This window comes from Podarcis gaigeae (assembly GCF_964106915.1).
Source record: "Podarcis gaigeae genome assembly, chromosome: 12".
NCBI classification, from domain to species: Eukaryota; Metazoa; Chordata; class Lepidosauria; order Squamata; family Lacertidae; genus Podarcis; species Podarcis gaigeae.
Window position 1 is genome coordinate 56,246,384 of NC_139688.1, and position 19,027 is coordinate 56,265,410.

The 19,027-nt window shown below is 41.5% G+C and overlaps 1 protein-coding gene across 10 annotated transcripts in view; it reads right to left on the reverse strand.

Moving 5' to 3' along the window:
- The window catches only part of ELMO1 (engulfment and cell motility 1), a 299,706-nt gene that overhangs the window by 93,188 nt on the left and 187,491 nt on the right, over positions 1-19,027 (reverse strand). For 8 of the 10 annotated variants that reach the window (XM_083706317.1, XM_083706312.1, XM_083706315.1 and 5 more), the window contains one exon: positions 4,898-5,034. In XM_083706317.1, coding sequence (XP_083562443.1) covers positions 4,898-5,034 — 137 coding nt within the window. Of the gene's footprint in view, positions 1-4,897; positions 5,035-10,860; positions 10,990-19,027 lie in introns of those variants that run through there. The other 2 variants (XM_083706319.1, XM_083706322.1) reach the window with 2 other exon arrangements.

The following is a 19,027-nucleotide window of genomic DNA, read 5'->3' on the forward strand; positions in this document are numbered from 1 at the left end:
TTTGCGAGTAAAGTATGGATTAACCAGTGAAACTCAATGGCAATACATCCAATTGAAACATATGTTGGAAAGGCAGTTTGGCCCTGACGCTATAGCAGCATCGGAAACGCCCATGCTGCTACAAGATTTAATTTCTGCAACAAAAACAAAGAACTCTACACTTGCACTATATAAAACCCTACTCAACGGAAAGAAATAGGATTTAGAATATGATAGACAAAATTGGAGTGAAGAGTTAGGGGTACAGATAACAAATGATATATGGGAGTCAAGTATAAAATCAACAGAAATAGCCTCTATGGATCTAAGACTTATTCAGCAGAAAATAATATTCAGAGTCCACTGAACTCCCGCAAAACTATACCAGAGGAAAATAACAAGTGCAGACAACTGTTGGAGATGTGGGAGTGCGAACCTGGTACATATGATGATTAATTGCCCGATGATAAGATCATTTTGGTTCAAAGTGAGGACATTTATAGCAAGAGTAATAAAAAGAAATTGTTATTTAGGCGAAGTGAATTTAAATCTAAATTATATTCCGGAAACGGAGATTACAAGGGGTCAAAAAAAAATGGATGTACCGTGCTATATTAGAAGCAAAAAAACTTGTTTTGATGAATTGGAAGAGCTGCAAAAAGATTCCATTGAGCACATGGATTGATAATATGGACAGACTAGCTACATACGAATGAATTGCATGTCGATGCAAATTAAGAATGGATAAATATGAAGAAATCTGGAAGGAATATTTAAGCGATAAGGCGGACAGTGGTGGGAAGTAAGGGGAGGAGAGGAGGGGAAATATTGTTAAAAAGGTGCAGTCATAGGTATATCAGTACTCAAATCTGAATTGTCAAATTGTGTTATTAGTGTTATTATGGTTTTTGTTGTGTCTTTTGCGGTTGTTGTTTGTATTGAAAAAATGATTAAATATTTTATTTTTTTTAAAGGACAGATGCAACCTCCTAGCCAAAATTATGAAGGAAAAATGTCCACACACGCCAACTGCAAACTTCAGTGACTGGAAATACTGTGTTTATGAAATCCACAGACTTACCACCTTCTGTAAAACTGGGATAGTAAAATAATCTCTTAGGGCACCTTCAATAGGCATGGAAAATCATTTACAACTTTCTATACAGAAGAAAAAAGTTTAATGGTTGCAGACAACCAGCTGTATTTTTGTTCTCTATAATACCCAAATGGTATGAATAATTCATGCATCCAGGTATGCCAAAATAAAACGGAATTAGTGAAAAGAACTAAATTAGCGTTACATAGCAAAAGCATAGGTTAAGCAAGAACACGATCTTACCTCCAAGGGCCCTTCCAGACTGGGATTTTATTTCTAACATGCCAAAGGTGCAATAATAGTGCAATAGTGGTGTATTTATGTCAGACCGTCCACAAATTAGATGTTCGGTGATAGTTTCCCAGTGTTACCATATTATTGCTCTCTGGAGGGACACTTTGTAGAACATTTGTGGCGTGGAAGAGTTAGGAGGAAACTACAGGCGTGTATGTATTGCAAATAATTCAGTGCGTGCACCTCAAAACATTTGCAGGTGCCAATGGTCTTGAAAGTGTGATCATGTATAATCGCCTCCAGGGCTTTTTTCCAGGGGGAACTCACAGGAACTCAGTTCCAGCACCTCTCTAGTGGGTGCCATTTCCATTCTAAGAGAACGAGGGAGGTGTTCATGGTGAGTTCTGGCACCTCTTTTTCTAGAAAAATGGCACGAATCACCTCAATAACATCATGAGCATACTGAAAGCTCAGTAAAAAGGGGAGATCCTAATAGGGAGCAAAGTTATGTGCCTCTGTCTAGTTCATATTAGCACCAACCAGGATAAAGAAAATAACAAACTTTGTGAAGGGGGATTTAAAAAGTCTATTTTAAAGGCAGAAAATTTAATCAACCTCTCCACAATATTCCTTATTACACATAAAGTGGTTCAGACTGTACATTTTATTTAGAAAAATTCGACTAAGATTTCTTCCATTTATTACAGCATTGGGAATTAAAAAAAAAGGTGACCTAGTGGAGAAGTTGACAGTCAAACTATCGAAGAACTGTAATTGTCCTCCAGCAGAGAAAGCCCTCAATGTGTTCAGCAGCTCCAGCCAGCTGAAAAACTCCTGCTACCTCTAGATTAGAATATACAATTTACTTTCATTAATGAAAAATTAAATGAAAGAGCTCTTCCTTCTTCTGTTATGATTAAAGACGAAAGCTGGCTGAGTAGCTTTCGGGAAGATATTTGGGTCCCAAGAGCTAAAATCCAATACACTGTAATTGCTATACAATCTCACATTGGATTAACATTCTCTCTCTCTCTCTCTCTCTCTCTCTTTCTCTCTCTCACACACACACGCACATCACGCAGGGATAAGAAAATATATGGAAGCGGCAGTTAAATATATACAGTAAGGCTGCTGAAATGAAAAACTGATCTTAAGGATGAGAAGGATCAAAACAAGAAACCAATGCTAACAATTATGGTAAGATGCGGTTAATGGCTTGCAATGAATGAGTAGCCATGAAGCGTCACTTGTTGTTAGATCCGAACCCTAGACCGTGTCTTCTACTCCTCCCAAACAAGGCACAATCATGAAAGTCAAGTTTTCTTCTCAGCCACGCAGAACAGACCGACTTGAAAGATTATATCTCTTTGTGAAGTAGCTGCATAGACATTTTATTCAATTCAATGTAAGTTAGCTGTTCTAGCCAAAGACCTGACAAACCTGCAGCAACAGTACCAATAAAACAATATGGATCATGCCTCCATCATATAAGCCAACATCCATGATATAAGAAAGAGGTTAATAGAGACACCGAAATCCCTGTCTCCACTAACCCAGCCAGTGTACCAGTTATGGCATTCACATTAGAAATTTCCTTTTCCAATGCATCCATTCCAATGCATCCCTCTGATGTTTGATTTGAAAAGAGATATTGGTTGCATAAAAGATCCCCTTTTTAAAGAAAAAGGTGGGAAACACAAGCTTCTGGTCCTGTCGCCTTGTGGGCTCCTCCTGTGCCTGCCCGGCAATTGGGGCAGAATCGAGTTGCCCCCACACTTTTGCCTTCCCCAGACAAATGGGAGGAGGGGACATGAAGAGAATGAAGTAGAAATGAAGAAGCTAGGGGAAACACAGGAAAACACAGTGAAAAAACTCACTTAGAAAGATGATCCAGCAAACAAGGTGAAGGAGAAGACTAGACAAAGGGAAAATCCACACAAAACAAGCACTGGAGCAAGTGTTTTGCTCCACACACATAGAGAGACGAAGACCCAACCATCCCTTGTAGCAGTCCAGAGAGAGATGGGATGAGTCCTCCCTTCTGGAGAGGACATTGCAAGTTGAAGACCCTGCCTGTCTCCAGTAGGGGAGCTATCCCTATCCCTGCTCAAATCTCTTCTGAGGTGTTAACTTATAATGCTAAAACTATGTAATGCATTGCTGAACATTTCAGCTGCTGAGCTCATCCATATGCTTAAATGAAGCATAAGTCTGTCAATGTTTCAACACATTAGAATAAAATGCCACATAAAAGACTACTGTCACACTTTGTGGTTTAGTCGTGTCCGACTCTTTGTGACCCCATGGACCACAGCATGCCAAGCACTCCTGTCTTCCACTACCTCCCGCAGTTTGGTCAAACTCATGTTGGTAGCTTCGAGAACACCATCCAACCATCTTGTCCTCTGTCGTCCCCTTCTCCTTGTGCCCCCCATCTTTCCCAACATCAGGGTCTTTTCCAGGAAGTCTTCTCTTCTCATGCGGTGGCCAAAGTCTTGGAGCCTCAGCTATTTCCCCACAATTATTTAGAATTTTAAAGGTGGAAACAGTGCTAGCAATTTTGAAATCTTGTTTTCCCTCACAAATGTTTTATTACACTGTCTCCAAACTCTCGGGTTAAATTAGGCCTTATTCTTATTTTTTAGATGAATTTGGTCTATGGGTACTAAAAGCTGATTCAAAACTCTGGTTTCTCTTCAGAGCGTATAAATTTTTCGCCTTTTACATTTCTTTCTTTTTTTTTAACTTTCATTTTGCTTTAAACAAGTACATATAAATATAGACAACCAAAATTACAAAGGAAAATTCCTTAATAGTAATGAAAAAAACTACAAAAAAATATTGAAGTACATGACGCAGAACATAAGCAACTATGGGAAAGATAAAAGAAAAGAAAAGAGAAAAATAGAAAAAAAAGAAAAAGAAAAAAAGGAAGATGAGCCAAAGCAGGAAAGCTCATCAATAGTACACTTCCGTCAAGCTCGCAACAGATCATTATTCTTATCAATTCTCTCTATATGCATTCCAAAGGAATCCCTCATCTTGGTATCAGGGAGCATTTCTCTTGTACCCTAAATAATTACCCTTGTACCCTAAATAATTATTTAAACATTCCCATTCTTCTTCCACCAATTTTTTAGGTTTCTCTCTGTCAGCTTTGTGAGCTCCAAGTACTCACAATTTGACTACCCATTCCTCTTTAGTGGGTGTATTTTTATCTTTCCAGTGTTTTGCCACCATAACCCTTGCTGCTGACGTTGCATACATAAATAGCGTAGTTTTATTTTTGGGAATATTATCTGAAAGCATTCCTAGTAAAAATTCTTCCGGTTTCTTGCTAAATGTAGTTTTTATCAATCTCTTTATCTCTTCATAAATCATACTCCAAAATCTTTGTATTTCTAGACAGGACCACCACATATGGTAGTATGTTCCTATTTACCAATTTACCACATATGGTAGTATGTTCCCTTTTACATTTCAATCACCTTCAAAACTAGCCCAGAGAGACATATGAAATCATATTAGGTGGAAACCAAGAAAACAAAGCAGCTTTGCTTCCAAATGCTACCCTTCCCAAAATCTTGCCTTGTTGAAGTCTTCAGAAGTTGCTCTCATCTCTTTCCATGTCTTATTCAGCAGCTGGATGCAAATGCAGAAGAACTCTTCAAATGATCTGTCGTGCGTGAAGAACATTGGGTGGAAATCATTGCAGGTCTCACTTGCTAAATATGAATAAATTAAAACAAAAAAGTATTAATATGTGATTGACGAGATCCGCCTAGAATAATATACAGCAACAATATAATTAACTGGCTTGAGGTAATAAGTAGTGAGTGAACAGGTCAGAGCAATTTGAGAATTACTAAACAAATGGCACCACCTCTTCTGGGGGGAAAAAGTGCTGGTTGTTTTAATTTAATAACCCATTCTTCGCCCTAAATTCCCAGGGCAGGTTATAACAATATAAAATACAACATTAAAAGGGTGTTTTTTTTAAAAAAACAAAACTTAGAATTACAAAAACATCAAAAAATTGGGTGAGCTCTAAAAATATACACCCTTTAAAGTGTAATTTCTTGAACTAAAGGTAAAGGTAAAGGTACCCCTGCCCGTACGGGCCAGTCTTGACAGACTCTAGGGTTGTGCGCTCATCTCACTCTAAAGGCCAGGAGCCAGCGCTGTCCGCAGACACTTCCGGGTCACATGGCCAGTGTGACAAGCTGCATCTGGCGAGCCAGCGCAGCACACGGAACGCCATTTACCTTTCCGCTAGTAAGCGGTCCCTATTTATCAACTTGCACCCGGGGGTGCTTTCAAACTGCTAGGTTGGCAGGCGCTGGGACTGAGCAACGGGAGCGCACCCCGCCGCGGGGATTCGAACCGCCAACCTGACGATAGGCAAGTCCTAGGCACTGAGGTTTTACCCACAGCGCTACCCGCGTCCCTAATTTCTTGAACTACAACTGTACACACACACACACTTGTCCAGTAGCACCTTAGAGACCAACTAAGTTTGTTCTTGGTATAAGCTTTTGTGTGCATGCACACTTCTTCAGATACCTGAATCTACAACTGTACCTTTCACCTTATCACAAGTTTACTCCTTTTTTGAGGCTCCTCAAAATTTATGGAATTTATGGAACCAGATAGAAGTCCAAAGATCCAACAGCAAAGCAGGCCTTTGGAGCAGCTCACCCTCTTGGTGGGCTCTACTACATGTTGAAGGGTCACCTCATAGTTCTTCCATCTAAACTAGGGCAGAGATGGCTAATCTGCCTCCTGAACCAGGGCCTAATTCTCACAAGCAGTGATGGTGCAATGGCCATCTGCTTCTAGGTTATGTACCTCTTCAGACCACAGGTGGGAGCTCACGGGGTTGAATACTCTTAGTTCATATGATAAAATCCCTGTACACCCAAAACCAGATATTAGAGAGGAGAGACCAACCCTAGTCTTCTCTTTGACATTCTACTATTCTTTGTTCAGGGATTTTTAAACTTCATGCATGTTTACCCCCAACTCACATTCCAAAAAGGTACAGATTAGAAACTAGATTTATTGCCCATCTGTTTTTTGGGATGACAAAATCTACACAAATTATTTTGGAGGGGCGTTTGGCATAGAGATGGTCAGCTGAATTGGTCAGTGGTGCAATTGGACTTGGAAATGGCATGATCTTTGAGATAGAGTTGCTATTCTTGCTTATGGTTGGTGTTTGGACCTTACCTCTCCCACGGTTGTTACTAAACCGTTTTTCAATCTGTGACTTTAATCACCAGGATGCCCTCACAGAACAGAGGCCCCAAACCTTTCTAACGGTGCCATGTTCCAATTACAAAGTTAAATTATAAAGGCAAGTTTTAATTATAAAGTCAGATGGGTTGAAATCCAATCAATTTCTCCTAGAGATATGGTTAGGGTGCAAGATAATTTAATAGTCTGGGCCCAATAACATTTCATTATTTTTCATGGCTGGACTCTCAAGGGGAGTTATGAAAGTCATTGTATTCAAATCTACAAGTTAGGCCTGAGTCATTAAAATAAATGAGTAGTGTCAGGGGCCTCGTTTTCAGGGGTTCGTGGCACCTTCAATTTCCATTCATCCTTACTGCAGCTGTGACTGAACAGCATTTCTGATAATCAGACCTTCCACCTGTAATTGAACACAACAGTAGCAAAGCCCAAGGGACCTGTGTAGTTGTCATCAACACTATTAAGAACGAGCAGAAATAAAGGCACTGCCGCAAACAAGGGAATGAAACCAGGCAATGGCCTTGGGATATCAAGGTCTTTTTAAAATTAAATTTCTCACATCCTCAGCAGCTCAGTTTTGCATCTTACAAATGCAAATGAAAACAAACGAAAACAAAAAGTGAGGGAAGTATAGATCAGAGATACAGGAAAGGAATAATAATCATAATAATCCTCCAAAGTGTTATGGCTCAAATGAGTCTTCCTCCGTGGCTTATTTCACTTGTTTGCTTATAAGATGCTCAAAGACCATCCATTTTAAGGGACGTTGCAGGGCACAGCTTTGAGCAGCTTGTAAGGGAGGGAGCAGGATAAACCCCTCAGGAAGGCTCAGTTGAGCTGAAATGCATATGGCTTACATAATAAACATTCACCCTCGGAAAGCAAATACCGTATTTTTTGCACCATAACACTCACTTTTTTTCCTCCTAAAAAGTAAGGGAAAATGTATGTGCGTGTTATGGAGGGAATGCCTACGGGTGGCATGCCTACGGATTTTCCTCCTCTAAAAACTACGTGCGTGTTATGGTCGGGTGCGTGTTATAGAGCGAAAAATACGGTAGTTTATAGACCAGCTCAAAAAAACGAAATTTCAGATTCCAGTACCAACACTAAATTGGGGAGGACATATTTTGCTAATCCTTATGTGATCAGCTCAAGATACCTTTGCTCAGAAATTGATTCTTATTTAAACCGTAGAACTGACAATTGGAAAAGTGGGATTGAGGTACCTTAAAATAATGTCTCGCCATGTTCAGAAATGGTAGACATTTGATACAGCAGCTGGACTGGAGGTTGGGAAAGGGAGAGGAACAAACAGATGCTCTTGTCTGCCACGTGTGACTAACTTTATATAAATGCAGTTACAGATATGCCATCAAATGCCAACAGTGTCCTTCAGCTCTCTATATTGGACAAACAGGCCAGACCTTACGCCAAAGAATAAACGGACATAAATCGGACATCAGGAATCACAAGACAGAGAAAACAATAGGAGAACACTTCAGTCTCCCAGGACATTCTATACAAGATCTCAAAGTAGCTGTTTTACTACAAAGGAATTTCAGAAATAGACTGGAAAGAGAAGCTGCTGAATTGCAACTTATCACCAAACTTAAAACCATGGAGAGACCTGGTCTGAACAAAGACATTGGATTCTTATCTCATTATACATGACAAAGCCATTTTTCACCTTCTCACCCCTTGCTTTTTCCTGTAAGACCTATTGCAGTCGTTAAGAGTCATCAACAGGCTCATCACAGCTATCTGCCAATCACCCATTCCCACCACCCTTCTGAGTAATACCCCTCCCCACCTTCTCACTATATAGAAGGGTCTGGTGACTTCTGTTTCAGTGTATCTGAAGAAGTGTGCATGCACACGAAAGCTCATACCAAGAACTAATTTAGTTGGTCTTTAAGGTGCTACTGGAAGGGATTTTTTTTTGTTTTTATATAAATGCAGGCAGAAATTGTAGAACATCTTTACACAGCATGCTAGCCAAAGCCTAAGTCCAATTCAACACCAACATCAATTTTCAGACAGCATCATTTCAGATTTCAGCTGTGTGTTGGGTGGCCGTGGGGTGGTAGTGATGGGAGATTGCATTGTTGAGTGCTCACCAGTTTGCCATTTAAAAATGCTCTTTGCATGTAGAAAATTAGATGTTAGGGAGAAGAGCATTCAAATATAGAATTTAGCATCTAATACTATGAAATGGTACAAGCTAGGATAATTGTACCAGATGACCTTCTGTATGTGCACACTAAATCTCAGACTGAACATATTCTGAAGAATTTAGACATAGTACTTGTACTTAGTGGGCATTTTGTTTCATTGAATTTACTTTGAAAAACAACAACGGTTGTCTTCCACCCCACTCTCTTGGCATGAGAAAAGCTAGAAATCTTTAAAAAAAAAAAAAAAAGTAAGCAAAACTGCTAAATTGCATATTTTCAAAATAGTTTTTCATCCCAGCACCCCTAGGTGTAACCTGAAACCTGCATAGCAGCCAGGAGTGTCTAGTCTATTAACCCTCTTCCCATACACCACCTTGAAACTGAAACCAAGGCAGAAAGTATGGCTTTAACACGAAGCCATATTTTTCTTTTTTCTTCTTCCTCCTCGCTTTCTCAAAACCTTGCTCACCATGTTGTGATGTTTTGGTTGGCCTTATAAAAGTAGACCTTGTGATGAGCATTCTGAGTTTTCTTACGAGCCAACCTGACTACCTTTGCTTTTTATTTTCCTGTGTTATTTTTTTCATGCTTTGCCTTAAACCACTTCATAGCTGGGGGGGAACCCTAATTAGGATGCTCTGTGGCATATCCAAAATAGTCAGCTATCGTTTCCTATCAAATCAGCTTGTTCTCTGAGCGGTTATTCATACAGTATTTCAAAGCATGTATTCCTTTTGGTTCCTGAGTTGGAGCAGTCTATAGCCTTCAGCCAGGGGCAGGGTGGTGGGCTGTATTCAGTATGGTAGATTCTAAGACTGTGCAGAAATCGAGGGAAACTATTCAAATGCGGTTGAGGCATACAAGAAGCCTTCTGATGTCGCAGTGTATCATTATAATTGCTACCAAGGTGTAAAAACTGCTATTGTCTCGCATTTCACTGATGTCATAAGGATTCTATAAAGTCTTGGGCTTCAGCTGAAATAATATGCAAAGCAAAACTTGGTAGGATAAAAATATAACAAAAGGTACCCTGAGGAATTTTAAGCATTAACAAAAGGAGGTCTGAAGCAATGGCAAGGAAAGTGAGAGTGGCATGAACACTATGAAAATTCTTACTACTATAACTGCTTTTATGCAGCTTTTAGACATGTCTCTATATTAAAATCTTGCTGAATTTAGTGGAAGTGGATGCTATTGTCAATCTACAAAGACAGTTCCATATAGCAGTAATCCTGAAGCAAGATTTCCCCACATACTTCAAAATGACATTGTTTGAAGCCAGAAGTGGTCACTGAGGCATTGTTATAGCCTGAGTTCTTAAATGTGGTCATTTTTATTACACTGGAACAAAAAGTTAACTTAAAATAAAAGTGAATAACTCTTGAAAGTTTGATAAGAACATGTGAGCTAGAAAAATACTGACCAAATTTTATTCATGAAAAGCTTCTTTTTTGTTAGCTGTGAATCAAGAATAAGTAATATTTTGAGCATTTTATGAAGGAAAAAGAAGAGGACCTGGCTGGTACCAGCAAAAGTATTTTGGGGTTTCCTCCAGCACCTGCTCCATCCCAACTTTACTTATTAAAACTATTTATAGACTGCTTCCCAACCAAGGGTCCTGAAGTGGTTTAGAGAATATAATTACAACACTAAAATGTTATAAACATGAAAAACCACGTATTAAAATATATATAAAATCGAAATGAACTGCAAACAAAAATTCAGCAATATACACAATACCTAAAATAGGCCAACAAGCTACTTGGGTCAAATCTGAGCTAACAATATTTGTTCTTAACAGTCTTTAGAAGCACCCTACTGCAGGTGCTTCCCATATAAAGAAGGAGAGTCAACTCTTCACACATGTGGCTTTTTTCCTAGGTACCTTGATTTCTTTAAGGGAAAAAAAAAAACCATCTAGTTTCAAGACTAAGCAAAGAACAAGTCTAGGATTCCTCTCTCTCTCTCTCATATCATATAGGTATCAGAGAAGTGACAATTGCCAGCAAGGTCTCAATGAAATTTGAAAAGGTGCAATGTTGCCTAAAACATTATCCAGAGTGGTTCACAGAAACTAAAATCCCGGTCTACACACATATCCTTAACCTGTCCTCCTACTGTCTGATCCACTCACACTGTCTTTGGAGATCAACCTCCTTTACATGACACTGCTGACCTTCATATTGACCCAACTGCCTAGCAAGCCAGCAACTGGCGTTGTCATGGTTTCACTCAACTCACAGTAATGATTGTGACAGCAGCCAAAGCCCAACCAATGCCTGCCAGCTCATCTGCATGCTTGGTTTAGTAAAGTCAGAAGGAGACATGCAGAAAAAGGACACTGGTTAAATCGACCAGGTTGTTGTGCCCAATCTGTACAAGTTATAAAAAGGTAAAGGTAAAGGTACCCCTGCCCGTACGGGCCAGTCGTGTCCGACTCTGGGGTTGCGTGCTCATCTCGCTCTAGAGGCCGTGAGCCGGCGCCGTCCGCAGACACTTCCGGGTCACGTGGCCAGTGTGACGAAGCTGCTCTGGTGAGCCAGCACCAGCGCAGCACACTGAAACACCGTTTACCTTCCCGCTATAAAGCGGTACCTATTTATCTACTTGCACTTAGGGGTGCTTTTGAACTGCTAGGTGGGCAGGAGCTGGGACCGAACGACGGGAGCTCACCCCGCCGCGGGGATTCGAACCGCTGACCATGCTATCGGCAAGCCCTAGGCGCTGAGGTTTTACCCACAGCACCACCCGCGTCCCATGTATACAAGGTATACTTTGCCATTATTACCCATATGGCAAATACTGGCTGGCCTAGACCAAGTCAGACTAATGGTCCATCTCGCATAGCGCTGCTGCCCACCCTGATCTGGCAGGAGCCCTCAGGTGTATCAGGCAGGTGTCTTTCCCAGCTTAACACCTGGTGATGCCAGAAATTGAATCTAGGATTCTTGCATGCAAACAGCTGCTCTACCTGGGAGCCCTTAGCCCCTCTACATGTATTGTGCACGCATAGTTAGTCATGGGGAATGGCCATCTGGATTCAGGCATGGCACAGTATCTAGAACTCAAATCCACAGCAAATCTTGAACTGGCAACCTAAGAACTGTGAGGCAAATATTCTCCTTGTGGATCACCACACACAACACACCCCCCCCCAAAAAAAAAGTTTGGAGATGAATTAGTATATAGGTCCAGACTGAGGCTATCCACTTCCCGTGTCCAAGGTATTTGTAGCATATTTTGTCAAAACATACGCGGGTGGCGCTGTGGTCTAAACCACTGAGCCTCTTGGACTTGCCGATCAGAAGGTCGGCGGTTTGAATCCCCGCGACGGGGTGAGCTCCTGTTGCTCGGTCCCAGCTCCTGCCAACCTAGCAGTTTGAAAGCAAGCAGTGCAAGTACGTAAATAGGTACCGCTCCGGCGGGAAGGTAAATGGCGTTTCTGTGCGCTACTCTGGTTTTGGTGTTCCGTTGCGCCAGATGCGGCTTAGTCATGCTGGCCACATGGCCAGAAAAACTGTAGGCAAACGTCGGCTCCCTCGGCCAGTAAAGCGAGATGAGCACTGCAACCCCAGAGTTGTCTGTGACTGGACTTAACTGTCAGGGGTCCTTTACCTGTACTTTATTTTTTTTTGTCAAAACATAATCTTCAATCATACACCCCTTTGAAGGAGATTGCCAAAATAATAGTACAGTGGTACCTCGGGTTACATAGGCTTCAGGTTACATAGGCTTCAGGTTACAGACTCTGCTAACTCAGAAATAGTACCTCGGGTTAAGAACTTTGCTTCAGGATGAGAACAGAAATCGTGCTCTGGCAGCAGGAGGCTCCATTAGCTAAAGTGGTGCTTCAGGTTAAGAACAGTTTCAGGTTCTGGACCTCTGGAACAAATTAAGTACTTAACCTGAGGTACCACTGTAATATGAAAAAGCAAGGTCAAAGTCTGCAAAGGCTCATAGTGATGAGGCTCAGCCTCTCTTTCCACCTGAATTAATCACTGGTAGGCGAGGACGCGGGTGGCGCTGTGGGTTAAAGCCTCAGCGCCTAGGGCTTGCCGATCGAAAGGTCGGTGGTTCGAATCCCTGCTGCGGGGTGCGCTCCCGTTGCTCGGTCCCAGCGCCTGCCAACCTAGCAGTTCGAAAGCACCCCCGGGTGCAAGTAGCTAAATAGGGACCGCTTTCTAGCGGGAAGGTAAACGGCGTTTCCGTGTGCAGCTCTGGCTCGCCAGAGCAGCGATGTCACACTGGCCACGTGACCCGGACGTGTCTTCGGACAGCGCTGGCCCCTGGCCTCTTGAGTGAGATGGGCGCACAACCCCAGAGTCTGTCAAGACTGGCCCGTACGGGCAGGGGTACCTTTACCTTTACCTTTAGGGGAGGAGGAAAATGGTGGGGGAGGAAAACACCTCTGAAATCCTTCTGTTTCCATACAATGTAGGGTGCAAGCAAATCTAGAGCAGGCCTGCAGAGAGCCAGTGTGGTGTAGTGGTTAAGAGCAGTGGACTCGTAATCTGGTGAACCAGGTTCGCTTCCCTGCTCCTCAACCTGCAGCTGCTGGGTGACCTTGGGCCATTCACACTTCTCTGAAGTCTCTCAGCCCCACTCACCTCACAGAGTGTTTGTTGTGGGATAGGAAGGGAAAGGAGATTGTTAGCCGCTTTGAGACTCCTGAAGGGGAGTGAAAGGCGAGATATCAAATCCAAACTCCTCCTCTTCTTCTTCTTCTTCTTCTTCTTCTTCTTCTTCTTTTTCTTCTTCAACTGCTTGTGACCTCCCCAAGCCAAATGCTTGGAAGCAAATGGTCAAATGCTGTTCGGTTCTGTTATCTCATTTCCATATTGTTACTGGCAGGAAACTGAGTTTGCCTACCGCACTCTGAACACTTGAGGCCCATGGCTGGTTCTGTACAAAGCCACAGGGAAGCAATTCAGGTGCGATCTACATTAGTTTGCCCTCAGGTGATAAAATGTTAATAGTCCCCACAAAAATCTGATACTAGTAGCATCTCTATCTAAAAGTGTCATCCAAGTCAAAATATAGATTAAGATTGCAAGGGTACAGAAATGGTAGGCTGGCCCTATATAACATAATCCCCTCCTCATTTCTTGCCCTCTTTATTCATCCTCTTTAAGTCTTCACATAAGATGCATGTTAAAAAATGATTGTCGAGAACAGCCAAGACCATTCTTTCAAATACCCAGCAGAAACTACAGTAATTGACAAGAAAGAATGATTTTGCAAGTGAGCAGTAGCGAGAAGACTGAAAGCAGGAAAAACAAAGGAGCAGATGGAGGAGGTGGCAAAGCAAGCCAAGAAGGAGACAGTTCTAAGGCACATATGCTGCCTTGAATTATTCAAGGTTATGATCTAAAAGGGAATTTATTACAAACGAGTATTACCAGGTGCCAAAAATTCACCTGAAGTTAGCTGGGATCTTATTACCCTGCAGCCCCACTGTATTTAACTGACATCCCTTACTGCAAACCTCATTCATGGAGATGGAATGGGTATGAGGCAAAGAACAGGAGATGATTTTGCAATGTAAAATTGTCCTGCTGGCAGCTCCATGCGCTATTTGTTATTGTCACAGATCTTATGCCTGATGTCTTAAAAGCCTCTTTTGAGTTGTATGCCAATTTTACATCAGCTTCAGTCCTGAAAGAGCAATTGGGTGTCTTTCCAAATGCCTGAGGAATACTTGAAGAGTGAAACTTGCTTCAAGACCAACATTTTGCTACTCAAGAGAGATATTTGCTGAGACGTCAGTAAACAGGATGTAAAGCTCATGTCAACAAAAAGTTACGTATCAGGCCTCAGATTAGGCCTGCACAATTCTTTATCCGCTAAACAAAAAATGCAGCCTATCAACCCAATGCCATCAGCTTGTTAGGGCCTTGATAAATCAGCTGTTTTTGCTAATGCCTGTGATGACCAAAACAGAAGGCTTGTTAGGAACCTAGCAGGCAACATTATATGACTACTGGGCTATGTGTGGCTTGGAAGGTCAAAAGCCTTTGCATTGGGACCTATGCATATTGATCCTAATTGGGTAAGTCCAAACTATGAACACTTTGATTTTTTCTTTCAGTAGCACCTTAAAGACCAACTAAGTTGGTTCTAGGTATGAGCTTTCGTATGCATGCACACTTCTTCAGTGTGTATCTGAAGAAGTGTGCATGCACACGAAAGCTCATACCTAGAACTAACTTAGTTGGTCTTTAAGGTGCTACTGGAAGGAATTTTTTTATTTTGTTTTGACTATGGCAGACCAACACGGCTACCTATCTGTAACTGGCACTTTGATTTTGTGGGACAGAGACTACCTGGAGGCTTGTATGAAAATTTGACCCACTCACAAGACAACAGTGGTGGAACTCAGGTGTGGGCTGGACTTGTACAATCTTGGTCTTTAACTACTGAGCGAAGTACCATGTGAAACGATGTTGAAAAGCCAGAGATGGTCCAAAAACAAGTCTACAGTTTGTTCAGGCACCAAGTCATTATTGTGCTGGAACATCTGCAGTAATTCTGCAGCCCAGCTCATCAGCTGGTCCACATAGCTTCCAAAATAGATGCCTGAGGAAAGGGTTGCCCAAGATTGCCCAGGGGACTCATTAAATCAATATGTCCTTAAGGCACTCGGCTATCAACCGGAGCCTAGCTGTTATTATAAACCTGTTCTTGCCTAGGAGACTCCTAAGAGAGGGTTAGCTGTACAAAATCTCTTGCCCAAGGGCGAATTCCTTGAGAACGCAACTGAACTTCATTTTCGATGATATATCCACACTGCACATGAACTGGCAGAATTGACTGAACTACCTCTGGATATAATCTAAATAATTATTTCCTTGACAAGGAAATGAGAAGTGTGTGTATGTGTAGGCATAATTAAAAGCCCAAATGGCAAATGATACTGAGTTTGGCTTGGGGAAACCCACCACACGTTTAATTCTAAAAATCTGACAACCTAGTTATCTTATTAAGGATGACTCTCCAAGCTGCATTCATGAGGAAACTGTGAAACACAATGAAGAAAATTCCTCTGATATTGTGAGATGTTTCAGAAGTACATATAGGTCTATCACATGTATTATATTATCAGTACAATGGCAGGACGCTGGTTTTAGCTAGATTCCAAGTGTTCTTGCCATCCTCTTTTGCTAAATTGTAAAAAGGTTCTTAATGTTGTATATATTCTGCTTCACATTATTGTCAACTGGAAAAAAAGATTAAATGCAGAATAGGCTGAGCATTGCAGGTTTCATAACACGCTGAGAGCCTGATAACTGCCCTTGAGCAGAAACATGAAAATTCTGATATATTCATTCTGTACAAATTGTGTTATCTAAAATAAGCCTCCCGCTTTGCTAATATAAGGATTACTTTATGTTGGTCATATTGCATAAGATCTACAGGTGTAATGCTAGAAAAGAATTGGCCTGGATTCCACTTGCTTCTTCTTTGTCTCTTGATGCCTTCGTGTCACTGGAGATATTTTGCTTCCTCCAGTACTATCGTGACTGAACCAATATCATAAGTCCCAAAAATGGACATGGGGCACACTGAGAGACCCTATAGACCTTATGAATGCCCCAGTGCTTTTGTTTCCACTCCATCATACAGTGTTTTCTTCCATCCCATAATGTCTAGGAACATGGCATCTTTAAAATGAGAGTTGAGATTCTCAAGGTTAACTAAATTCCACAGGAGAGAACAGATTATATGCTTTTAAGGAAAGCCTACCAGCAGACAAAATATACACCTATTAATTTTTGTTGTTGTTGTTTAGTTGTTTAGTCATGTCCGACTCTTCATGACCCCCTGGACCAGAGCGCGCCAGGCACTCCTGTCTTCCACTGCCTCCCGCCTATTAATATATACATTTATTAAATAGTTCCTTATAAATGCAATCAACTAAAAAGCACAGGAGAAAACTGCTCTTTGAAAATTACTGTTGTTTCCTACAAAGAGTATTTAATCTGCCATTAACAGTAATCACAAAGAAGAACAGTTGGGAAATACAAATATAATCAAATGACTTATAACCTAACCCTCCATACTGTTTGCCTGCCGTCCTATGACCTTCTCGATCACAGAGCGGGAAACTTGATGATCTTCAGATGTTGCTGGACTACAACTCCCATCGTCCTGGACGACTGGTCATGCTGGCTGAAGCTGATGGGAGTTGGAGTTCAAGTTTCCTCACCTCTGCTCGAGACCAACATAGAATTTAGAATGCTTAGCACACTGAAGTTTACACCTTCAACAAAGTCTGCAAACAATTAGTTAAGCATTGGAGGATAAATTATTTTAACTCATCACATCAAATTAACCAAACAGGCCAAGGCTGAAGTGCCAAAGCAGCTTTTAAATTACAGATTCCTTAAGGCCATTCTCAGTGCACAAACATCTTCGCTGATGCCTTTGTTGAGCTTCACACATTTAGTTTTATACCTCTTTCTGCCACTAATTAGTACAATTCAGATGAAATCAATGCCACACTTACAAAAGAATTATATTAGCTAGATTGCCATATTGCTTTTACTTGGTAACTCAGAATACCACAGTAGCAAACCTCCCTACCCTTCAAATATCCTAATCAAAGAATCTGAGCCTTTGAATTAACACAGGATACATGCAATTCAGTTCAGGGCCCTTCAATGCTACAAGGGAGCTTTGTAGATTAGGAGGATAATCCTTCGGGTTTTGGATTTTGGTGAAGACAATACCTTTTCTGAAAGTTTCAGCTTTGTTTGAAACTTCAAAGCATATATAAAAACTTGCTCCCAGATCATGGTTTCTATTGTTTTGGAGACATGGATTGCACTTTGAAACAATCAGCAAAACAGAGTTTTGTGCTACATGTTTGCTTCCGCTTTTTGACTTTTCAGCACTCACATGCAGTGAGTCTAGCAATGGTCATACAATCACAGATATCATCTGCATTAAACAACGGCTAGTACAAATCATGGGACGCAGGTGGCGCTGTGGGTTAAAGCCTCAGCGCCTAGGACTTGCCGATCGAAAGGTCGGCGGTTCGAATCCCTGCGGCGGGGTGCGCTCCCGCTGCTCGGTCCCAGCGCCTGCCAGCCTAGCAGTTTGAAAGCACCTCCGGGTGCAAGTAGATAAATAGGGACCGCTTACCAGCGGGAAGGTAAACGGCGTTTCCGTGTGCAGCTCTGGCTCGCCAGAGCAGCGATGTCACGCTGGCCACGTGACCCGGAAGTGTCTCCGGACAGCGCTGGCCCCTGGCCTCTTAAGTGAGATGGGCGCACAACCCCAGAGTCTGTCAAGACTGGCCCGTACGGGCAGGGGTACCTTTACCTTTACCTTTACCTAGTACAAATCATAGTTGGCAAATCTATTTCAAACCATGTTTTCTGATTCTGGTTTGTTGAACAATTTCAAACTATAGCTGATCAATTTGAACAGTTTGCCAAACCTTCGTAATATGAACATATGCAACCATTAACTCTAATTACTACTAGAGCTGAGCTGAGAGAGGAGGTAGTTTCCATTAACATTTTCAGACAGTGAAAATGTGCAGGTGTGGCTAATTTCTCAGCCAGGAGGCAAACAATAAGGAAGAACTATCTGTGCTGAATTCATCACTTGGTGATGAAGACTTATTACACCATAAGAGCTGTAGTGTGTTCCACTGTAATAGTATTGTTTCATGCACTAAGGATATCTTAAGTCAAATTTGTATTCCTTGAAGGATCCTACTGCCATTCCTGTTCTGAATGTTTAATGTAGTGGGAATCGACCACAATTTTAAAACAACATAGATGGAACCAGTTGTGCTAGCTCAGTGCTCAAGTGAAGCAGCAGCTGAAAGTCACATCTTCAACCACTGATAAAAGAAAATAGAATTAACTGTCTTCAATAAGTATCCAATCTGAGTTGCTGACGCAACTCAGGATAGCTAGTCTGGAAAAAATTAATAACGTATCAATGCAACTGGCCATAACTACATATTTCTCACTACCCTGATATTTAAGAAAGGTTCCTTTTCAAGATACGTGTGTAGCAGGTAATGATACTGTCCGTTGTTTCACTTAATAAATGGCACCGTTCAACGGTTTTGGTGAATGACCAAAGAACTTCAGCCTACTGCAAATGTGACTGTGATATATGTTTCACAGTGAATGCAGTGTCCTTTTGGCACAGAAACATTGCCACAAGACAAATTGTGGAAAATGATTGGTTTGGTGACAAAAATCAACTGTTATCAGAGCTATTCATTTGTTTCCTCTCCAACTTCACTTTGCTCTCCATACAGTAA